At 43.3% G+C, this 22,114-nt stretch overlaps 1 protein-coding gene across 3 annotated transcripts in view; it reads right to left on the reverse strand.

Moving 5' to 3' along the window:
• CXADR (CXADR cell adhesion molecule) overlaps nucleotides 1-8,718 on the reverse strand; it is a 73,392-nt gene extending 64,674 nt beyond the window's left edge. The window contains exon 1 of one of the 3 annotated variants that reach the window (XM_027102215.1): nucleotides 8,416-8,718. In XM_027102215.1, coding sequence (XP_026958016.1) covers nucleotides 8,416-8,458 — 43 coding nt within the window. In that variant the 5' untranslated portion in view covers nucleotides 8,459-8,718. The remainder of the gene's footprint in view (nucleotides 1-8,415) is intronic. The other 2 variants (XM_027102221.1, XM_027102208.1) reach the window with 2 other exon arrangements.
• Between the last annotated feature and the right edge of the window lie 13,396 nt (nucleotides 8,719-22,114).

The raw sequence follows: 22,114 nt of genomic DNA on the forward strand, positions 1-22,114 counted from the left end.
TCCCCTGGTGGCGCAGTGGTTAAGAATCCACCTGCGAATGCAGGGGACATGGGTTCGAGCCCTGGTCTGGGAAGATCCCACATGCCTCGGAGCAACTAAGCCCGTGTGCCACAACTACTGAAGCCCGCGTGCCTAGAGCCCGTGCTCCGCAACAAGAGAAGCCTCCGCAATGAGAAGCCTGCGCACCGCAACAAAGAGTAGCCCTGGTGGCGCAGTGGTTGAGAGTCCGCCCGCCGATGCAGGGGACACGGGTTTGTGCCCCGGTCCGGGAAGATCCCACATGCCGCGGAGCAGCTGGGCCCGTGAGCCATGACCGCTGAGCCTGCGCGTCCAGAGCCTGTGCTCCACAACGGGAGAGGCCACAACAGTGAGAGGCCTGGGTACCGCAAAAAAAAAAAAGACCAAAGGCAGCCATAAATAAATAGATAAATAGATAAATAAATAAATAAATAAATAAATGCTCACACAGAACATACAGTTAGTTACACGATAGGGAAGTGAAAAAGTAATCATGATTAGTTATGTTGCTTCTTCCAGAAATCTAAAGTTTCATTTCTTAGAAGTAAATGAAACAGCATTCCCATTCCAACCTGTAAAGTATCTTTGAAAGAATGAAAGTGATTTAATAGTCTGTAAAGAAATTTGCATTGTCTCAGTACGTACAAACATTGGTTAATGTGACTATTAATCCTTTTCTCACCAACTATCAAAGGACAAACTGAACCCTGCCATTGATCTCACACCTACCCTAAAAATAGACTGTTACTATCTCCTTCCCTTATCCTACCTTCCCTTTGTCAACAGAACAGGCAATAACCTTTTCTTCTACCAGCACCCTGCCAATTAAAATAAACGCAAATACTGCTGAGTCAAGCTAAGCCTTTAAGGCTTAAACTTTAATTGGCTAGCTCATTATTAGAAACCAGAAAGGGTGAGTCAATGAGGGGAGGGAAAGCCTACAGAAAAGACCAGTGGGAAAGCACAAAAGAGGTAAATGTTCCTTTAAGTCACCATTTTGCCACTGAATACAGAAACATTTTCAACTTCCTTCCCATTTTCTTTTACCTGGAGACAGTAATGGATTCAACAAAGTGAACAAATTACAAAGAATATCAATAAATGAGCCCCAAGAGATCACCAAACCACAAACTACCAGCTTCCTGTACAGACCACTTCACTGTGCCAAGGTGAAGTTCTCCCATCCCCCTCACACTCTACCATTTGTAATTTCAGCCCCACTGAAGAAATTAAGTAGAAAATAAAGGAGCCAGGGCCAAAAAAGGTTACTGCTCTTTACTTCCACTTAGCATCATATTCTTAATAGAAACCAACCTAATTCCAAAACCAATCTAACAATTATTCTAGAACATTAGATTTGTTTTCTTTAAAAAATGCAAGGAGGGCACTTCCTTGATGGTCCAGTGGCTAAGGCTCTGAGCTCCCAGTGCAGCTGGCCTGGGTTCCATCCCTGGCCGGGGAACAAGATCCTGCATGTGCGCCGCAACTAAAGATCCCACGTGCCACAACTTAGACTGGCGCAGCCGAAATACATACATAAATAAAAATAAAAATGCTACGTAGATGACAGTAAGATAAAGCCATAAGCTCATTTCAGTTAGATAATTTTTAATTATTTTCCAGGTTACCTTAATAATTAATTGAAAAATTTTAAAATTATTTTAACGTTCACATCCATTACTTGCTGCCCACCAAATGAAGCAAATCAAAAGCTCCCAGTCTCAATTCTTGCCTTTACTTAGTTACACCTGATAATGATTTGAGTACGATAGAGGAAAGGCGGAAACGAAGGGAGAGGGGAGAACAGGCTGCAAGCAGGGGATTAAAATGAGGCTGGAGTGGTAACATAAATTCACTCCAATACTGAACGCATGGCAGGGCTGACACACACAAAGCGGGCCTGTGCAGGACACCGAGCTCAGCCCTGCTCACCTCTTCAATGATATACCTATTCTTAATCTTCAAATACTCTTTCCCTTCCAGGTCTTTTCTCAAGCCAACAGACAGAAATTCCTGCCTAGTACATCTTTCCCCATTTATTTCCTCACTCAATGAAAAACTAATTATGAAGCTACTTCAACCATCTTAAGAGATGGTGGTATACACTGAGGTAGGCTGTATCCCTCCAGGAGTGGCTGGAGGGATACAAGTGACTTAGAAACTGGGTGTAAGCTGGGGAGAGAATACGAAAAGTCAAGTAAGGTATGCAGATTTTTGCCTGGGCATTTTGGTGGCTGAAAATGCCATTTAATGTGAGAGAGAACAGTGGTTTGGAGACAGGTTCAACTGGTGGTACCTGTGGGAAGTCTAAGCAGAGCTGTCAAGTGAGTGGTTTGACATTATGGGCAAAGCTTTGGGAGAGTGAGACAGGAAACAGACTGGAGGCTGTAAGGACATAAATGGTAACTGAAGCCAGAAACTGACATTTAAGTAGAGGGAGGAAAGTGGGCCCACAAAGGAGAATGAGGAACAGCTCAAGGAGGAAAGAGATTAGTCAATAGAGCCATTCTCGCTAAGAGGTTTAAGAGGTTGAAGGTGTGACATGTCCACTGGATGCAGCCACAGCGGCCACTGCAGTTTCACAGGAGTAGAGTGGGGTGAAAATCAGATTGCAAAGGGTGGAAGAATTGATGGATATGAAGGAAAATAATGGAGTCAACAAATTCACTCCTTCAAGAAATCCGGTGGAGAAAAGGAGAGACAGGCAGTGCTGAAAGAGGGATATAAGGGTTGAAGCCATGTCCGGAGGGATATTTAAGCTTTTTTAAAGTTGATGGGATCCCTCCATAAGAGATGGGATGAGACAGTGACATCCCCTGGGAAGCCAAAGGGTTCAGAGTCCCAGAATGAGTGTAAAGAGGAAAACACTGTTTTAAAGAAGAATGATCATGTGAGCAAGGTTCTATGTCTGGGAGGTTGGGAAGTTAAGAGTTCTAGATAAACAATGAAGACCTACTGTATAGCACGGGGAACTGTATTCAGTACCTTGTAATAACCTATAATGTAAAAGAATCTGAGAAAGTGTGTGTGTGCGTATATATACACACACACACACACTGAATCACTTTGCTGTACACCTGAAACATTGTTAATCAACTAAACTTCAATAAACACACACACACACACAGAAGTTAGAGTTCTTATCTTCTGGCTTCTACCTTCTCCCATGGAGTCTGCTCCTGTCCCCTGGAATGAAGGCCATACGTGCAACATGCACTAAACCAGCTGCAAGTGCAAAGTAATCTCTTATTCTCTACTTACCTGATGCCCTCTCCTCAATCTCTTAAAATCTAGCTTTACCCTCAGTACAGGTACTGTCCTCCCTCTGGATTCGATCACTTCCAAAATGTTCTCAATAATCTCCTAATGTAAGACCCACTGGCCTCATTTCTTCATCAGTTTCTGGGACACCCTCATCCTCTAGTTCCCCTGCACTCTCCATCACTCCTTACTGTCCCCGGTTCCTCACCTCCTGACTACTTATTAGATGTTGATGTTCCCCAGCATCACATTTCACCTTCTTTTCTAGTCCTACCTGCTTTTCCTGGTTAACCAGACACAGATGCCACCTATCAGCAGTGATGCTCAATTCTGTATCACCCATCTTTGCCTCTCTCCTGAGATCCAGTCCTTTGCTTAAGTCTTCCTACTGGGTATTTTTCACTTCCATTCCCCTCAAGCACCACAAATACAACTTGTCCAAAGCTCACTGTCATCTCCCTAAAACTTGCTTCTCCTTTCTTTACTCCCTATAGATTAGTGACATGATCATTCACTCAAGCCAGAGATCTTACTGGCTCCCTCCAACTTTTTCTTGCCACTCATTCAATCAACCAGATACCAGGTTCCTCTGCATCTCCCTCAGAACAATTTTCAGATGAAACAGGAAGCCCAGCACCACTCTGCTGTATTTCAACAGGGACTGCTTGTGTCCAGGTCATCCCAGATGGATTAATGCGTTAGATCTATTGGTCCTACCTGCCTCCAGAGTTCTACACAATTCAAGAGAATAAATCTCAGTGTATAACCTCACTTCTTTAACACCTCCACAAGCTTCTCAGTGCCAGTCTTGGGGGATCGTCTCCTAAGCTCTCGGCACAGTCTCTGGGTCTCTGTCCACTCAAAGTGTACTCAGCAGTGACATCATGTGGAACCTGTTAAAATGTAAACTCTCAAGCTCCACCCCACATGCCCTCATAATGACTCAGGTGCACATCAGAAAGAGAAGTGTTAGTTAGATGCCTTATACGCACTGAACCCAAGGCACATTATACCCTTTCAGATCTCCATCTGCTGGGAACGTTCCACCAAACCTTTTGCACCTTGCTAACGCCTGCACTATTGTAGGGGCATCTAGCACAGCCATAGTATACAGTAGGCCATAGATATTTGAACGACTGGATCGTTTAATCAGTTAATTAATGGTAAGTTCAGTTGAGGACCTACAGAGTCTGAGGTACTCAAGTGCATTCAGATGGGATGCTGAATGTTAGGCAGCTGGAAATAGTGGCCCAGAATTCAAAGGAGAGGTGAGTTGGCAACATTTTTGTCACTAGCAACAATTCTGAGTGTACAGTGATGGACAGATGAAGTCACCCAGGTTTAAGATGGAGACTGAGAAGAGGGCTATGGGTTAAATCATGGGGGAGGCTGGCATTTAAGGGACCTATTGAAGAAGGTAGTGAAGGGCAGGTTAATAGGTGTCAAGGAGCTCTAAAGAAATAAATGGATTTGGCACGTGGTTATTGATACCTTTGGCAACTGAAGCAGGTGAGTGAGACAGAATAATGAGGTCAGAGATAAAGCAGAGGCTTAACTTCTAACAATGGAATGAAGTAAGGCTAGTGGAATGATCACTAGTGGAGGACCATCTTTATTGGATGAGAAGGGAAAGAGATATAACTGATGAGAGCCATATCACATACATAGGCCTATTGGCAAAGAGGCTGAAAACGTTCAGCCGTGCAACATTTGCTGAACACTTGCTGTCTGCCAGGGGCCACAAGCTAACACCGGGACTGTAACAATGAACAGCAGCACAGGTAATGCCCCTGCCCTCTGACCTAGTGCAATGAGATATATTGGGTAATTTTATGGAAACCCCCACAACAGATAGGGTAATGAGCCAATGTTGGGTGGGTTGCCTTGGAGAAGGGCAACTTTTGCCCTGGTGGTGGTATAATGACAGGAATGTATTAAGAGAGAGGCATATGGAGGGGATAAAGTTCACATCTAATAATCTTCATTTTTTCAAGTAAAGGAAAAAACACCAGGTAAAGCAAAACAATAAACATTTCCCACTATATCAACTGATATAGTGGGATTCCCGTTCTTGACACAAGCAGCAACTGAAGCACAGAGAACAGGGTCCTGCTGCCACTGCATGGCTAACAAGTGGTTTGGAGACCAGAATCACTGGCCAGTACTTTGCTTTCACTCATATTGACACTGTGAAAAGCAGAGCAGCACCCCAAACTTTAACACTGTCATCCCTAGGTGACAATGATGCTGCTGGGTCATGGGCCATTTAAGCTTACAACACCAGTCTAAGCCCTGGATCCTCGTGCTCGCAGAGAGACTGAAAATATTCAACTAAGATCAAGAAATTAAAAGGCTAATAATAAAAGCCTTCAGTACTTGGCACAGGGTCAAACCAACAGCAGGTTCTTAATAAATGACAGTAACCAGTGATACAAATTTAAGATGTCGATTAGAGGTAATCAAAGAGGAAAGTGGCAGCATAGTGATAAGAGCAGGGATTCAAAAGGAAATTTGTGACCTTGGCGAGTAAAGTTATACAACCACTTCATGCCTCAGTTTCTCCACTTGTACAGTAGGGATCATTATAATACATATATATCCTCTAGGGCTGCAAGGTACATTAAATGAGTGTATGTAAAGCCCTTAGAACAGTGCCTGGCATTTAATAACTGAGTAATCAGGGACATCCCTGTTGGCACAGTGGTTAAGAATCCACCTGCCAATGCAGGGGACACAGGTTCGAGCCTTGGTCCAGGAAGATCCCATATGCCGTAGAGCAACTAAGCCCGTGCGCCACAACTACTGAGCCTGCACTCTAGGGCCCGTGTGCCACAACAACTGAGCCCGCGTGCCTAGAGCCCATGCCCCGCAACAAGAGAAGCCACCGCAACGAAGAGTAGCCCCTGCTCGCCACAACTAGAGAAAGCCCGCGCGCAGCAACGAGGACCCAACGCAGCCAAAAATAAATATATTTTTTAAAAAATAACTGCATAATCAAGGCTTTATTTTTACTTCTGCTACTGCTCTACCACTACTGACACTACTATTACTAGCGGTACGACTTGCTACTAGGTAGGCAATAAAAACGCATCAAAAAATGTTCCATCATCAACCAGAGTACAACACAAAACTCTATAACCCACATAGAGACAGCTCTAGAGGAAGATCTACTAATAGCACTGCAATTTCTTCCTCTAGAGACAGCTCTAGAGGAAGATCTACTAATAGCACTGCAATTTCTTCCTCTAGAGACAGTTCTAGAGGAAGATCTACTAATAGCACTGCAATTTTTAATATGTAGGCCTCCACCTTGTTTTGCCAATTGTAGAATCCAATAATGTTACCACCCAAACTGAGTTCATGGCAATAAATTTCTAAGATGTCAAGAAGTATCTGAAGAAATACCCAAAGCCATACATCAATTACAGTTTTTGAGTTGTTTCCTAAGCTGGAAAATTGAAGTAAAATTGTTTAGTTGAAGCCAACAGTCCTTTAAAGAGATGTTCACTGTACCATAGTGTACAGTTTATGAGAATGACTCTGTATGTATCAAAATATCCTAGGATGAGATTGTGCCTACCAAAGTGAGGCATCCAGAAAAAAATGAAATCCAGACAATTATCCTGATATCCCTGGGGGTGGGGGTGGGGAGGAATCCTCTATATGGTTTATGTTCTTCCACTTCTCTGCTCTAGATATAGGCTAAAACATTTTTTTCCACAGAGATCACAATGTTCTCAACTTCTACTTCAATTTAGTCCTTGACCAAAACAAGGTGTAACGTTATCATGTAAAATGGTTACTGACTCTTAGCTTTTCTGGAAGCTTTACTTTGGAAATTTCAGCCATGTCTAAATGATATGTATTAAAAAGGTGGAGGTAATGCTATAGACTCATATCGAAGATTAGATTTGTTAACAGAATGTTGATCCCATGAGTAATGCTCACAGCTGGGGCATCCAATGGAATTAACATTTCAACAGGAAGCAGAGAGCCATCCCAACAGAAAGGGCCACTCGATCCAGCTCTAGAGCGCTTAAAAAAATTATCCTTCCGGAGGCTACACAAAGTGTGCCTCCTAGGGTCCCACCGATGGATTTTTTTGTTGTTGTGGTTGGTTTAATGAATCCTTTGGTTCTAAAATGCTTACTTTGACAAGACAATATCAGTTGGTTAAAGCACGGCCATGGCAACAAATCAGTTTTTTAAAGATATCGAACGATTATGCCTTATATCCACGCAGTTTTAAATGCCCTTTTACCCCTCCCGAGAAAGGCGCAGTCGAACATGTATTACTTGGCGAATCCTTTCGAAATTCCCTGTACAAGTCATCATCAAAATGAATCAAAACATTATAAACTCAAAACCAAGGTTACTAATTTCTCCTTTGCACTTTGCCCCACGACTGCAGAAATCAATACTGCATTTTTGCAGGAATCTACTTCTGATTTTCCACGGTCCACTTCGTCGAGTTACCGTCTAGTTAACAGCTCGTGCCTGGGCTCGCCTCTTCCATGAGACCAAGAATGCCCAGCCTACAGTTCGTTCAGCGCCTCTTTCCTAGAGGTAGGTTGGACGATCTGAGGCACTGAAAAGCTCAGTGTCCATTTAATCATGGCGTTTGTAATTCGGTCTCCTGGCTTGGACTGCTCGACACCTGAAAACTCGCCGCCCAAGGCTTTTGAAACCGGGTAACCCCGATGGAAACGACACCGCGGCTAACAAGGGAAAGGGCAAGAGCAAATAAAGCAAAGCCCGCACCCGCGGCAAAGAATAGTCTGGGAGAGACGCCAGGCGCAGCCGGCACGCCGCGCCCACCCACCCGCGCCCGGGGAGCCCTCTCCACCGCCGCCCCACATCCCGGGGCTCGGTCCCCCACTCCAACGCACCCCCGGTACCCCACGGCCCGCAGGGCTCCCCTCCCAGCGGCCCCACCCACCTTCGGGGCTCGCGCGCCCGGTCCGGCGAAATCACCCCGGTGCAATTCCGCGCGCACCTCCACCACTGCCGCAGCGCCCCCAAATCGCGCCCGCCCCCTCCTCCAAGCCTCATTGTTCCCGGGTGGCCGCAGGCAGCGAGCGCCCCAGGGTTGGCCAGGCAATAAAGACCCGAGGGACCGATCTGTCCCCCACTCACCCGCGACTCCGCACAGGAGCACGAAGCGCAGCAGAAGCGCCATGGTGACGGCCCAGTTGTGGGCGACGACTGCAGGTAGGCGGCTCTTACCCGGGGTCTCAGTCACCCGGCTCCCCGCGCGTTCCCGACCCGCTGGCTGCGGCGGCACCTCGCAGCCCGGTCCCACCCCGCCCTCGCTCGGCAGGTGAAACACGTCACTTCCGGTAGTAGCGAAGCCCCGCGGCGCGCGCCGTCCCTGCCAGGCGCGTGGGGTTGCTATGGCAACCGGGAGCCCCCGGCGGGCTGCCCTGGGACCCACGCGAGTAAGGAACTCCTGCCAGCGGAGCTCGGGCGTTGACGTGCGCCGGCAGCCACTCGCCCCAAGCTTGAACTCGGATCCCCCCCTCAATGCCTTCAGTTAAATTGGGTTTGTGCACGTGGGTCGGGCCAGCCCCTCTCCCCAGACGACTGAAACGGCTATCGCACCCTGGCTTAAAGGCAAGGCACGGGACAAATCTCGCCCACCTGCGCCCGGACCCTGAAACGCAACTAAAGCAGTCAGCCCCTCCTGCACTTACCCCACCCTCCCCTCAGGGTAGTAGGGGGTGGGAGCCTCCAGCCACGCCTCCTATCTCTGGATGTTTGCTGCTGCGGCGGGCTCTTCCACCTAAGGCCCTAGAGGAAGACAAGTGGGCAGCCCTGGCATTTGCTCCCCTCTCGTAGAGTCCTTTCAGGCTGATGTAGAAGAAGGCTAGAGAAGGCTTTTCCCCATCTCCAGTAGTGACTAAGCTAATTTGGGAAATACCCGGATTGGGCTTCCTCCCTTGTGTTTAAACGTTATTCCAGCTCTGAAATTGCCCTCTGAATAGGACGGTTAAAGGCTTGGGGCGGGGGGCGGGCGCGGGCAGTAGCTGGGAGACCAGGGGATTAGAGATCTTGAATCTCGCAGGATCTCCCGGTCAGCCCTGCAATGTCGCTTCTGCCTCCTGGTGCCCTCCATTACTTGTTCTTCGTTGGTCTTTCCAGATAACGTTTATTTATATCTGCTGAGAGACTTTGGTGTCTTAGTGAGGAGAGAAGCAGTATTGTGCAGTAGGTAAATTCTTGAGCTCTGAAATGGGGTAGTAACTGGGCAAGTAACTTAGAAACAGCACCTACTCCAAGGGTAGCTATGAAAATTAGAGACAATGCACAAAAGTATGCTTGGCACCGTGCCTGGCACATAGTAAGTGGTCAGTAAAGTGGAAGCTAATAAAAAATAATATTGGAAAATTCTTGTTATTTATTGAACTAGCAAAGAAAGTAAACCAGTTATCGGGAAGACCAAAATTGCCCAACTGCAATTTAGGCAGGTGATTTGCAACCCGGGTTGCACATTAAAATTATCTGGAGAACTTTTGTAAAATACAAATACCTGAACCCCTACTCCCGCGATCCTGATTTAACTTGTCTCCAGCGGGATCCTGGCTGATCTAAGGAGAGTCCAGAGTAACTGTTAGGGACTTCCTATTAGTTGAGGAAACAGGAATTCTACTGGATATAATTGAAGGTATAAAATATTTGGAACTTGAGATTTTACATACCACATTATATTTTATGAGATTAGAAGAGATTAAGTATTAAAGTTCATATCTATTTCAGACTGTTTATGAGGACTCTTCTAGTATTAATCACTTCCAAGCAGCACACATTTTGTTATCAGGTTGCTACCTGAGTGTCTACTTCAGTAGAAGGCCACCACCCTCAGGGGTCATCTCAGGGGTCATCTAGAGGAAATCTTTAGCAATTACCCAAAAGGATTTTCATCTTAATCCTTTTCCTTCTGGTACTTTGTTTTACACTCCTTACATTTTGCCTCCTTCTGTGATAGGCATTTTCATACCTATCAATCACTTCTCTTACCCTGAATATTCCTAGAAGGCCAAAAGGCACATTATTCATCTTTTTTACTCTTGGGAGCACAGCCCATAGTAGGTTCTCTAGCATTTTTTGTTGAACTGAATATATTTAATTCATATATTAATAAAGTGTATGTAAATATCTGTGTAATAACTCACAAATCATTACATCTTAATATAGCTTTTTAGCAAGTAAAGGTAAATTTCACAAAATTAATGTTTTCTACTTCTTTAGATTACTGAACACAGATTTTTCAAATGTTATCATCTCTAAGATTTACGTAACTTTGAAAGGAGCAGTTTATCTTATTTAGTGAACTATTTTTCTTTTACAAATTACATTAAAACTGGGGAAAAAAGTTATTTGAATTGAAGTCATCTTTAGACTTTGGCTTATGAGTACCTTATTTCATATAAACAGTAGCTGAAATTATGCAGTAGTCTGAAACTTCTTAATGACACCTTAAATAGTCTTTGTTGTTGTTGTCAGCTTGGAAATTATGTCTCCTGGAATCTGTAATGAGATAATCTCATTAATTCTGGAATGTACAAATTATGGATTGTTTAGTATCCTCAAACCAAGGTAACAAATAGCACGCAACCATTAAATAAATTGCCCTTTCTTAGGGACCAAGCACTCCAAGACAAGTGTTGGTTGGAAAGGAAAGGTTGCTTTATTCAGGAGGCTAGCAACCTGGGGAGAAGGTGGACCCCCAGGTAGAGTTATTCAAGAACCAACTCCAAAGACTCTACTCGACCATGAAAGTTTTAAAGGGAAAAAGGGGGAGTTAATTGCAGTTAATCATTTGGGGAAGGTGTCAGAGTCTTTGTTATCTTCCACTGTGTGCAGATTTTCTTCTGATTGGTTAGTGATGAGGTGACAGTTTGGTACTCCAGGACTCTTGTGCTCAGCCTGGAGTTACCTTCCTCCGCCTGGGTGGGGGGGCCTTAGTTCCTGCAGAAGAACTCAAAGATATTGTTATGTATATTCCTTGAGGAGGAACCAGGATCCTGCTTTATTGCTGTGCTGTTGTTACTTGATTGCTCTTCCTTTGTTTCTGCATTCCCTCACTTTTCTGATTAGCAACTGTTTGAACCTGCCCTTTGGACTTCAGGGAAGGTCAAAGAGGCTGATTGAAACCTATTTACTACAAACAAGAAATGGGTGACACAGAAAGGATTTGTACCCTGGAGGGCCCCATGGGGTCCTGCTCGGTTTTGAAACTATTTGAAGCTTCATTTGGACCATTGCTGGCCTAGAATTCAACTTTCTTGAGTGCATTCAGTCAGTAAACTTTCAGCCATCTGCTTTTTAGTTTCCAAACATTTGGTACTTCATCTTCTGTCTTCTTTGTCCTTATACCTGGAGGCCTTTTAAAGTCTATTTACTGTGATTTTAGTGAGGTTTTCTTTGGGAGAGTAGAGGCAGATGCATGTGTTTAATTCTCCATCTTTACTCAAAAATCTGCCCTCAGTTGGGGTGAAATGTTCCCATGAATATTGAAATTTTTAAAGTCTGAAGAGAATTGATATCTTTACTCTTCCCCTGAATAATACAAGGATCTTAGACTGGTTTAACCCCTATCAAATCCCTCTCCTAATTTATTGTAATCCGTTGTTTTTGTTCTGTCGACCTTATAATTATACATTGTCTTTTTTTAAAAAAAATATAGCCAGTGTCTAATTAGATTTGTCTTGTGGAAAGGGAATGTTTCCCGCCACTCCAATAAACAAAGAATGTTGCCTGCCATTCCAGTTCTACAAGGATCAAGCCATCAACCAATGCAACTGCCCTCCCCCACCCAATAGTGCACCCTGAGGAGAATTCAGGATGGAGAAAAACAGGAAGCATTCTGTACTTTGGATACCAGCCCTAGATAGTTAAGATGCATGCCTAAGGAATGATTTCAGTGAGCCCAGACTCTTGCATCTTCCCACATAGAGAAAAGCACTAAAATCACTGACGAGATATCTGGTTTTTTGTGATTAGCAGTAATACTTTGATGTTTGATGACATGTGTGTGTGTTTGTTTGTTTGTTTTTTAGCAAAAAACTCCTATGTATATCCTGGCTCCTCCCTTACCTCTTTAAAGCAGTTCCCCGTAACTATCTGAGAGACTGCTCCCCAGGCTATATCCTCGTAAGGTCCACAAATAAAACTTCATTCACAACTTTTAGATTGTGCGGGGTTTTTTATTTATTTATTTATTTATTTTTGCTGTGTTGGGTCTTCGTTTCTGTGCGAGGGCTTTCTCTAGTTGCGTCAAGCGGGGGCCACTCTTCATCGCAGTGCGCGGGCCTCTCACTATCGCGGCCTCTCTTGTTGCGGAGCGTAGGCTCCCGACGCGCAGGCTCAGTAGTTGTGGCTCACGGGCCTAGTTGTGGCTCCGCGGCATGTGGGATCTTCCCAGACCAGGGCTCGAACCCGTGTCCCCTGCATTGGCAGGCAGATTCTCAACCACTGCGCCACCAGGGAAGCCCTGTGTGTTTTTCTTTCGTCAACAGTCTACACATTCCTCACCATTTCTTCTTGTATCTCAAAACACTTCTTTTCCTTCCTCCAGAAGTATGTCCTTTACAAATTCCTTTACCGAGGGTCTCTTTAAGGTAAACTTTGTTTCTGTTTGTCTAAAAACATCTGTCTTTACTTTGCCTTCATTCTTAAAAGGTAGCGTTCTTGATATAGAATTTGGGGCTTACTGGTCTGTTCTGTCAATGTCTGTTCTTTCAAAATACTATTCCACTGTATTGTCTTCCTTTGCTGCTCTAATGAAGTCAATCTAACGATCCTTGTAGTTAATCTGGCTGTTTTTAAGAGCTCTTTGATTTGTTATTCAATTTCATTACAATTGTGTCTAGTTTGGAGTTGCTGTTTATTTATCCAGCCAACGATTTCCTGCACCTGAGAGAATTACTGCCATCCCCCAATTCTGGAAAAATCTCAGTATTCAAAATCTTGCTGAATATTGCTTTTCCCACTTTCTTTTATCATACTCTGAGATACCCATTAGATGTATTTTACACCTCTTCATTCTAACCTTCATATCTCATTCTCATATTTTTCATATGTTTGATATTCTGAACTGAATCCCAGGTAATTTTTTCAGTTTTATCTTCAAGTTAATAACTCTGCTCTTCAGTTGTGTTGAATCTTCTGTTCAGTTCTCCGAATGGATTTTAATTTCAGCTACATTTTTCATTTATAGATATCTAATCTTTTTCATATTTGTTCCCTACTCATACTTCCAAATATCTCTTATATTTCTTTAAGCATATTAAACACATTTAATATAGATTAGGTGCACAATAATTACATTATTTGAAGTCTGTGTGTCCCATTTTATTTCTTTGTTGTTTATGCAGATTCTCGCTCATGTTAGGCTTCTTTTTTCATGTTTTATGATGATTTTTTATCATAGGCTTGTTATTTGTGGAACTTCATCTGTGTGAATCATTTGAGAGATTTAAGTGCTTTCCTTGAGAGAGGATTTGTATTAGCTTCTTCCAGGATCTTAGGGGCACTACCAATCCAGGGAAACTTAAAAAATGATTTGGGGCATTACGTTTATCAGATAACACAGTTAATATAAGTTTGGATCAGAAACTAGCATGAGGAAGGGCTTGTAGTTATAAATTCTCAATGAGGTTCATCACTCTGATCACTTCAATAACCCTTTTAGAAAAAGTAACAATCCTGGGCTTCCCTGGTGGCGCAGTGGTTGAGAATCCACCTGCCGATGCAGGGAACACGGGTTCGTGCCCCCGTCCGGGAAAATCCCATATGCCGCGGAGCGGCTGGGCCCGTGAGCCATGGCCGCTGAGCCTGCGCGTCTGGAGCCTGTGCTCCACAACGGGAAAGGCCCCAACGGTGAGAGACCCATGTACCGCAAAGCAAATAATAATAACAATTCCATGCTCTGTAGATTAGCTGTATAGAGAAATCAAACCACATCTTCCTTTGTTGATCGCCCTCCAGATTTTTTCACTTAACTGGCTCCATTCAGTTTGTTGAATCATTTGAAAAACATTATTCTTAGTGCCTTTGGTGAGATGCTCTGGTGTCTGAGTAGAAAAGTAAATCCTTGTTAAGGATTTCCTCAGCAACTTTTCTTCAAAATATCTAAGTTAGGGCATTTCTAAGGCCACGTTCTAACTTTCACAGGCCCTGGGTATTTTTGCTTTTGTCAACCTCTTCTACCAATAAAAAAAATATTTAAAATTGTCTTTTATGGCTGTGTTGATATAAAGACAAATTTAATTCAGGCTAGATCATATCATTATTTCTTCTAATTTAGAAGAGATAAAGGAGGACTTCCCTGGTGGTGCAGTGCTTAAGAATCCACCTGCCAATGAAGGGGACACGGGTTTGATCCCTGGTCTGGGAAGATCCCACATGCCGCGGAGCAACTAAGCCTCTGTGCCACAACTACTGAGCCCGTATGCTACAACTACTGAAGCCCACATACCTAGGACCCGTGCTCTGCAACAACAGAAGCCACTGCAATAAGAAGCACGCACACCACAATGAAGAGTAGCCCCCGCTCGCCACAGCTAGAGAGAGCTCGTGCACAGCAACGAAGACCCAACACAGCCAAAAATAAATCAGTAAAATAAATAAATTTAAAATAAATAAATAAAAGAACTAAAAACATTTTCACAGTCCTGGATAAGTTGGCACTGGGCATTGCTTCTCTCTCCCTGCCTCTCTCCACCTCTAATATAAGTTGTTATGAAGATACCAATAATATTAAAGGTTTTCTTTGAAAGGAAATAAAAGGAGTCAGCTTACAAACTTCCTTCTCATCTCTGTCTCTATTTCACTTCTTTTGCCAAAAGTCCCTAACCTTGTGGTTTCTTCATCTGCAGGTCCTTTTCTCTACTTTTCCTCTTAGGCCAAAACAATACATAAAGTATTAAATTGCCCTATACTAAAGATAAGAAAGAGAAAAGATATTTACCTAGGGGAGAAAGTTCATTGTTCGTTTGGTTTTTTTTTAAAGCTCTTCCTTCATCTCCATGTTCTATAGTTTATATTTTGGCTTTGAGGTGTTTTTGTTTGCTTGTTTGAGTGAAAACCAAGCAAACAAACAATCAACAGCACTGGCAGAATAAACCAGGAGCTTATTCCTCTTTGGAAAATTTTACCCTAACTTAGGTGGTGACCTTTAGAAAGGAATGTAAACTTTGTGAACTCTATCATAACTCTCAGGAAGAAAGAATTATAGTGGCTGGTGTTCTGAGAATAGATGACTTCATATTTGCAGAGTGCTCTGGGAATTTTAGATCAAAGATGCTGAGACTACCCAGCATTAAGCCCATTTAATGTATACCTAGATTATAAATTTAAGTATTACAGAAGTAGATGGCGCCTCATATACTTTATATTTTGCTGGTTTCTTTTTGGCTGGAGACAGCTTTCTGTCTGATAGGTAATAACAATGCTTTATATTAATAAGCTGTATAACATCTTTCATCCAAGGAGTTCAAAGAGCTCAGCAGTTATGACTCATTGTTCCTTAAAATATCTCTACAACACTTGAGACGACACACACTGAAGTAAACTGGTTATAGGCAAAGAAACTTGAGTCATGGAGCCATTAAAGTAGTAACAAGGCGTTCCAGGAGTCAGAGATGGAATTCAGAATAAGTTCCCCTCTCTTTGATTAGACCATAATGGCACAGAGTAGCACACATTCCCTCCCAACAAAGTTAGCTCTTCAAGGGCTTCCACTGTGTTTATGACAGAGATGATACGTCTTAACTATGAATGGGATTAGCTCTTACCTACCTTTCCAAGCTCATCTCATACTCCCTATCCCCCTGTGGCTACAGCCACTTTGCAGAAACTGTTCTCTCTGCCTGGAATACTTGACCTTCTCAAGCGGGAGAAGTCACCCTTCCTGTTTCAGATCAAGTGTCCCTCCCTAGGAGACCTCTGGATTAAATCAAATTTCAGCTTTATAGTTTCTCAAAGTATCAGGCACCTTCCCTTCAGAGCACTTGCAGTTTTATACTTGAATATGTTATGTGATTGTTTGGTCAGTGCCTATTCCACTCTCCCTTCTGTAGGCTCCAGGAGGGCAGGGAGCATACCTGGTTTTCCTTATTTTTGTTGCCCCAGCATCAAGTTTAGTGCTTGGTGCTAAATATGGGCTCAAAACATACTTGTCGACTGAACTAATTGAGATTTTAGGGAAAGTGTTCTCTCAGAGTTTGAACAGGAAGAAAATGGTTGGCATTCTAAGTCGTTATTCTAACATATCCGAATAGGAAAATATATAGACTGTTATAACAACTTAATTCATACTAAAACCATTAAAATTCCAGTAAGATGACAAGCGACAAATCAGGAAAATGGTGAAAGGGGGAGAACACATAAAAACTGTGATTAAGAGGAGCTACCACAACTTAACCCAAAATTTATCTCTGGTCTTTGGAAATCTGAGATTAGACAAGAAAGTTAGGAGGTTATTTCTGTAGCTGGAGTCCCCACTTGAACCCAAGAAGAGGACTTCCCTCTGTATTTCCCTTTGTCTCTGTGGCCTCCAGTCATCACCTCACATTTATTTGATCGGTCAGGAGGGGCTCACGATAGAGCAAGCCTGAGAGACTAGATGCATTTGAGCTGTCTGTTCCCCGGCCTTACTGAAGGGCTCACATCTGAGTGTGCAGAGTTGCTGCCAGCAAAAGCCGTAGATGTACTGACCACTTGAGTGTAACACAGAGTGGGCAATAATCTCTCTTCGTGGTGATCATTTTGTAATGTATGGAAATACCAAATCACTTCACTGTGCGCCTGGAACTAACATAGTGTTGTAGGTCAATTATACTTCAATTTAAAAAATTATATACCTAAAAAAAAAAAGAATCTTGTGAAGTCAGTGTGTGTGTGTGTATGTGTTGTTATTGTTGTTGCTTTTGTTGTTGTTATCGCTTTTTGTTTTAAACAGGGCTTGTCATAATCCTGTGTTTTGGGAAGAGGCAGTACCAAGGATGGATCTGAAGAGAGTAGAAAGAAACAAAGGAAGGAGATCATTGAAACTATTGTCGTCGTCACAGTAAAAGCTGGTGGGGTCTGAGCTCAGGTTGTGGTGGTGAGCGAGGTTTGGGAGACATTTCAGAGAAAGGACTAGCAGGATGTGAGGCTGTGAGGAACAGGAAACAAGCACAGCCATCTCAGGTTTCCAGGTCTGAGCAATCAGTGGGTAAGGTGCTATTAACTAAACAGGGAATAGAGGACAAGCAGGTTCAGTGGAGTGTAAATGTTAGGTTTTTGGCGCCTGGGAGACATCCAAGTAGAGGTGCCAGAAAGAAAGACGACCTGGCTGGTAATCCAGATTTTGAAACCTAGATTACACTCCTTTGAGGAATTAGTTTTTTTTTTTATAGTGGTTGTAAATCTCATAGCAGCCATGCTAATTTCTGAAAGCCCGCAAACATCCATTTAGACTATTATGTTCCTGATAGAGCAGATGAAATGTCATTCATAAGAATGTTTCTATGGGGACTTGCCTTTACAAGGCCCACGCAGAACCCCAGTAAAGCAACTTCTCTCACTCAGACATAGAACTGGGAGTGAGACTTCTTTGCCAAAACTTATTCTGTTCGCCAGGAACAATGGAGCATAAAATGTTTAAGGGCAAATCACGTATATTACGGTGTGGAACCAGTATTGTTTGTAGTTTTAGGGAGAAGGGACTATATTTGCATTTAAAGAAGTGAGAGGGAGAATTGGCAGATCATTCAGGTAGGAATAAGTGATCTAGCATGGATAGATGCCCGTACGGATGCTGTGGAAGTTGGAGTGAAAGACCCTGGTTAAAGTTGGAGGACTAGCAGGAGTGGTGGATTAGCAAGAATAGAAAGCCTAGGGACTTTCCTGGTGGTGCAGTGGCTAAGACTCTACACTCCCAAAGCAGGGGGCCCGGCTTCGATCCCTGCTCAGGGAACTAGCTCCCATATGCATGACGCAACTAAGAGTTCGCATGCCACAACTAAGGAGCTCGTGTGCCACAACTGAGCCCACCTGCTGCAACTAAGACCCTGTGCAACCAAATAAATAAATATATATATATATTTTTTAATCTTAAAAAAAAAAAGAATAGAAGGCCTGGGACCACAGATCCCAGGCAGCTTTGGTGACCTTGTTGATGAGTTTGGGCAGATAATAGCTGTGATATTGTGATATATATTTGGTCATTCGGATGACCAAAATATATTTCTCATATATAGTTGGTCTTCATCCACAGTACCTAGCTCACAGCTCCCAAAACTCTTGGAATTTTTCTAAGCAATAAGAGCAATGGGAGCATCTGCTTCATAGTCAGTTGGTCAGAAGTACAGGTAACAACGTGGATTTATGACTGGCGACTGAAGTCTGCTCTAGGAAATTAATTTGAACCCATGGTGGAGGTGGTTGGAACCTCCAATCTATAACCAGTTCGTCAGAAGCACAGGTGATAATAAGAGCTTCCAACTGGCCTCTGAAGGTATGTGTGTGTTTTTGTGTGTGTGTGGGGGGGTGCAGTCCTTGAAGGACTAAGCTCTCAACCTGTATAATCTGATGCACTATCCAGGTAGATAGTGTCAGAATTGAGTTGAATTGTAGGACACCCAAATGGTATCAGAGAATTTCTTGGTAGCGTACACACTCATTGGAGTTGGGGAACAGAACTTTTAACAGCCAGGGATTCTGCTAATCAATAGTGAAGAAGAGAAGAGAGGTGATGTGGAGGGGGCCCAGGGGCAGTGAGAATGGGCAGGGAAAGGCTGTTCTTTGGACAACCCGGTGACTCCCTGGCTAAGACAGCCATTCATAGGTATATTGGTTATTTCTAATTTCGGATTTCTAGTAGTGAGAACAAATTATCCCAATTTACAACTCAGGCTCTAAAGGACTAGGAAACTTGTCCTGGGAGGAACTTTACTATTGTGAAGACGGGCACGCTGTCAAGGTGATTTCACCTGTCCCTACTTTTATAGGTTTAAAAGTAAGTTAAGGGCTTCCTTGGTGGCGCAGTGGTTGGGAGTCCGCCTGCCGATGCAGGGGACACGGGTTCGTGCCCCGGTCCGGGAAGATCTCACATGCCGCGGAGCAGCTGGGCCCGTGAGCCATGGCCGCTAAGCCTGCGCGTCCGGAGCCTGTGCTCCGCAACAGGAGAGGTCACAGCAGTGAGAGGCCCGCGTACCGCAAAAAGAAAAAAAAAAAAGTAAGCTAAGTATCCTTGATTCAAAAGCATTTGAAAGATTTAAGAAGTCCCTCTTATCATTAAAGAAAGCTTTCTTGTCAGTGCTGAGCATTGTGATTTCACTTTTATGTAAACCACTTTTATGTAAAACTTTTATGTAAAAATAAACTGGCTGACTTTAGTTTTCTGTTTGTTTATTTGTTTTCTATTTCCCTCGTGCTGCTGTTACTAAGCAAGGAAGGAATATAGGGAGAATCAGTGAAAGAAGATTAATTTTTCTTGTGTCAGAGGGTCAGACAAACTTCCGATTTGGCAGGAGATGCTGGGTAGGGATGGGGGTGGAAGTTGACCCTTTGTAGAAATTTAAAACTGTGGAAAGGACATTTAAACATATTTAATATGTACTTATTTAAAAAGTATTTAGGGAGCTCCAATTTATAGCCTTTGTTTTTGTGCTATTTTGATAGAGATTAAGTACACTCTGCTTGACCAAGTAGAAATGCATTCGATGCATATTTTGGACTCTGTTAACATGAGAGGAATTTTCCAAACTGTCCTGTAGATGTGCTAGGTAATATCTTTTTTGAATTCTTTTCTCCATTATTATATGTTTCCTACTTGCTTGATTAAGAAAATAAATGGACTTCTGGTGAATGTCCCAGCATATCCCATATGGCTCTCAACAAATGGCTGTTGGTTTCCTGACATTCTTTTTCTGCAGATGCTCTTTCATGCACTAAAATTGCTTAATGGACAGGAGAAGAATCAAATGGACAAACATTGGCAACTCAAATAGAAACTCGGATGACAACTCAAAGTGGATAATTAGGTTTGGTCTGCAGAACTGCAAAAAACCATCTGCCAGAAGACATGCCTGTGGATTCCAGGGGCCGACTTCTTAGAATGCTACTAAGACTCCAATTAATTTCTTAAGACGCATGAGAGCCAAGTAATGGCAGCAAGAAGGAAGAGTCTAAATTCAAGTCAAAAAACAAATAAACCAAAGTAGGTTGTAATCTTCAACAGAATGAGAAAATAAACACTTAGCGTCCTGATATCCTAGGTCAGCTCCCTTTTCACTCCTTGTATTTTTTTCCTCAGGCCCCAAAGGGCTGCTGAGAAATTTTAAGCAGTGGTGCAAGGCATAGGAGCCTAAAATTTTAGGAAGAGTAATGCATTTTCCCATACATTACCTTGTGTGGTATGGAGTGTGGTGAGGTTGAATACAAAGTAGGGTCTAATGTAACCACTACAGGAGGGATTAGCAAAATGCAGGTAGGTTTCCAAAGATGGATATAGAACTAGGCCCATTCACAGGCATTCTGATTTTAGTATTGGTTGGTTGGACTACAGATGACCCAAATGACAGCCAGAATGGATTATGTATATGGGAACCAAAAGGGTAGTGGTTTGACTTGGGATGACCCTGAAGTACAGATTTGAGTGCAGGTTTTTATTTAGAAGGTGATCCCAGGACACACAAGTAGGGAAATGGGGAAGTGAGACAACCATGGAAGAAAGCCAGTAGAAGGTATGTTGATGAGCAGATTGGCTCCATGATTAATGGGTTAATCCCAATGGGAGATCCTGGAAAATTATGTAGAGTAGGTCTTTCTTGGCATTGTTCCATATGATGGATGAAGAGATGGGGTGTTTATTCACCAGCTCTCATCTGTCAGTGGCTCAAGGCTATTCCTGGAGACATTAACTCCTCAGCATTTCCCATCTGTCCTTTCAGGACCTAGCACACTCCCATAACTGGAGAAGCTCTTAGGCAGTCAGTCATTCGTTCTTTTGTTTTGTTTTTTAATATTCTTTTTTTAAAATTTTTATTTATTGTATTTTTGGCTGTGTTGGGTGTTCGTTGCTGCGCAGGCTTTCTCTAGTGGTGGGGAGGGGGGGCTGCTCTTTGTTGCAGTGCACAGGCTTCTCACCGCGGTGGCTTCTCTTGTTGCGGAGCACCAGCTCTAGGCACACCGGCTTCAGTGGTTGTGGTGAATGGGCTTAGTTGCTCCGTGGCATGTGGGATCTTCCCGGACCAGGGCTCCAACCCGTGTCCCCTGCACTAGGAGGCAGATTCTTAACCACCGCAACACCGGGGAAGCCCTAGTCATTGGTTCTTACCCATAGGAAATATGGGAACAGTAAATGTAGGATGGATATAGGCCAGGTACCTACAGCATGTGTTACATGGCTCTTAAGTTGTTTTGGTGGTTATCAATCACTTGGAGAATTTGATTAGAAGTCATAGATACTTTCACTAGAAAAAAGAAGTGCATATATATGCTTTTGCTTTCAATTTATTGGGATTGTAAAGTTCCACTTGAAATGCCAAAGAATCTCGGTCTTTGGGGATCTATGCTGACCTATAGAAAATTTTTACCTTGTCTCAGCTTTCTGAAAGGTGAAGACAGAGTGGCTGAGGCCAGCTAGGGAATTATCTATCTTGGAAAGCCTTGTGGGAGAAAGCATTGTGAGATCTGAATAATAGACTCCATAGTCATATTGAAACACCATGTTCTAGATGGAGGAATGGAGGGCATTATTAAGGGGATTCAGAGACATGAAGGGGGGAGGCCCAGGTGTTCCTGTAACAGGGGTCATAACTAAGGTGTTGTAAAAGTGTTGTGTCAG

This window comes from Aethalodelphis obliquidens, unplaced genomic scaffold (assembly GCF_003676395.1).
Source record: "Aethalodelphis obliquidens isolate GAN/ISIS:26980383/991018 unplaced genomic scaffold, ASM367639v1 scaffold1, whole genome shotgun sequence".
In the NCBI taxonomy this organism is placed as follows: domain Eukaryota; kingdom Metazoa; phylum Chordata; class Mammalia; order Artiodactyla; family Delphinidae; genus Aethalodelphis; species Aethalodelphis obliquidens.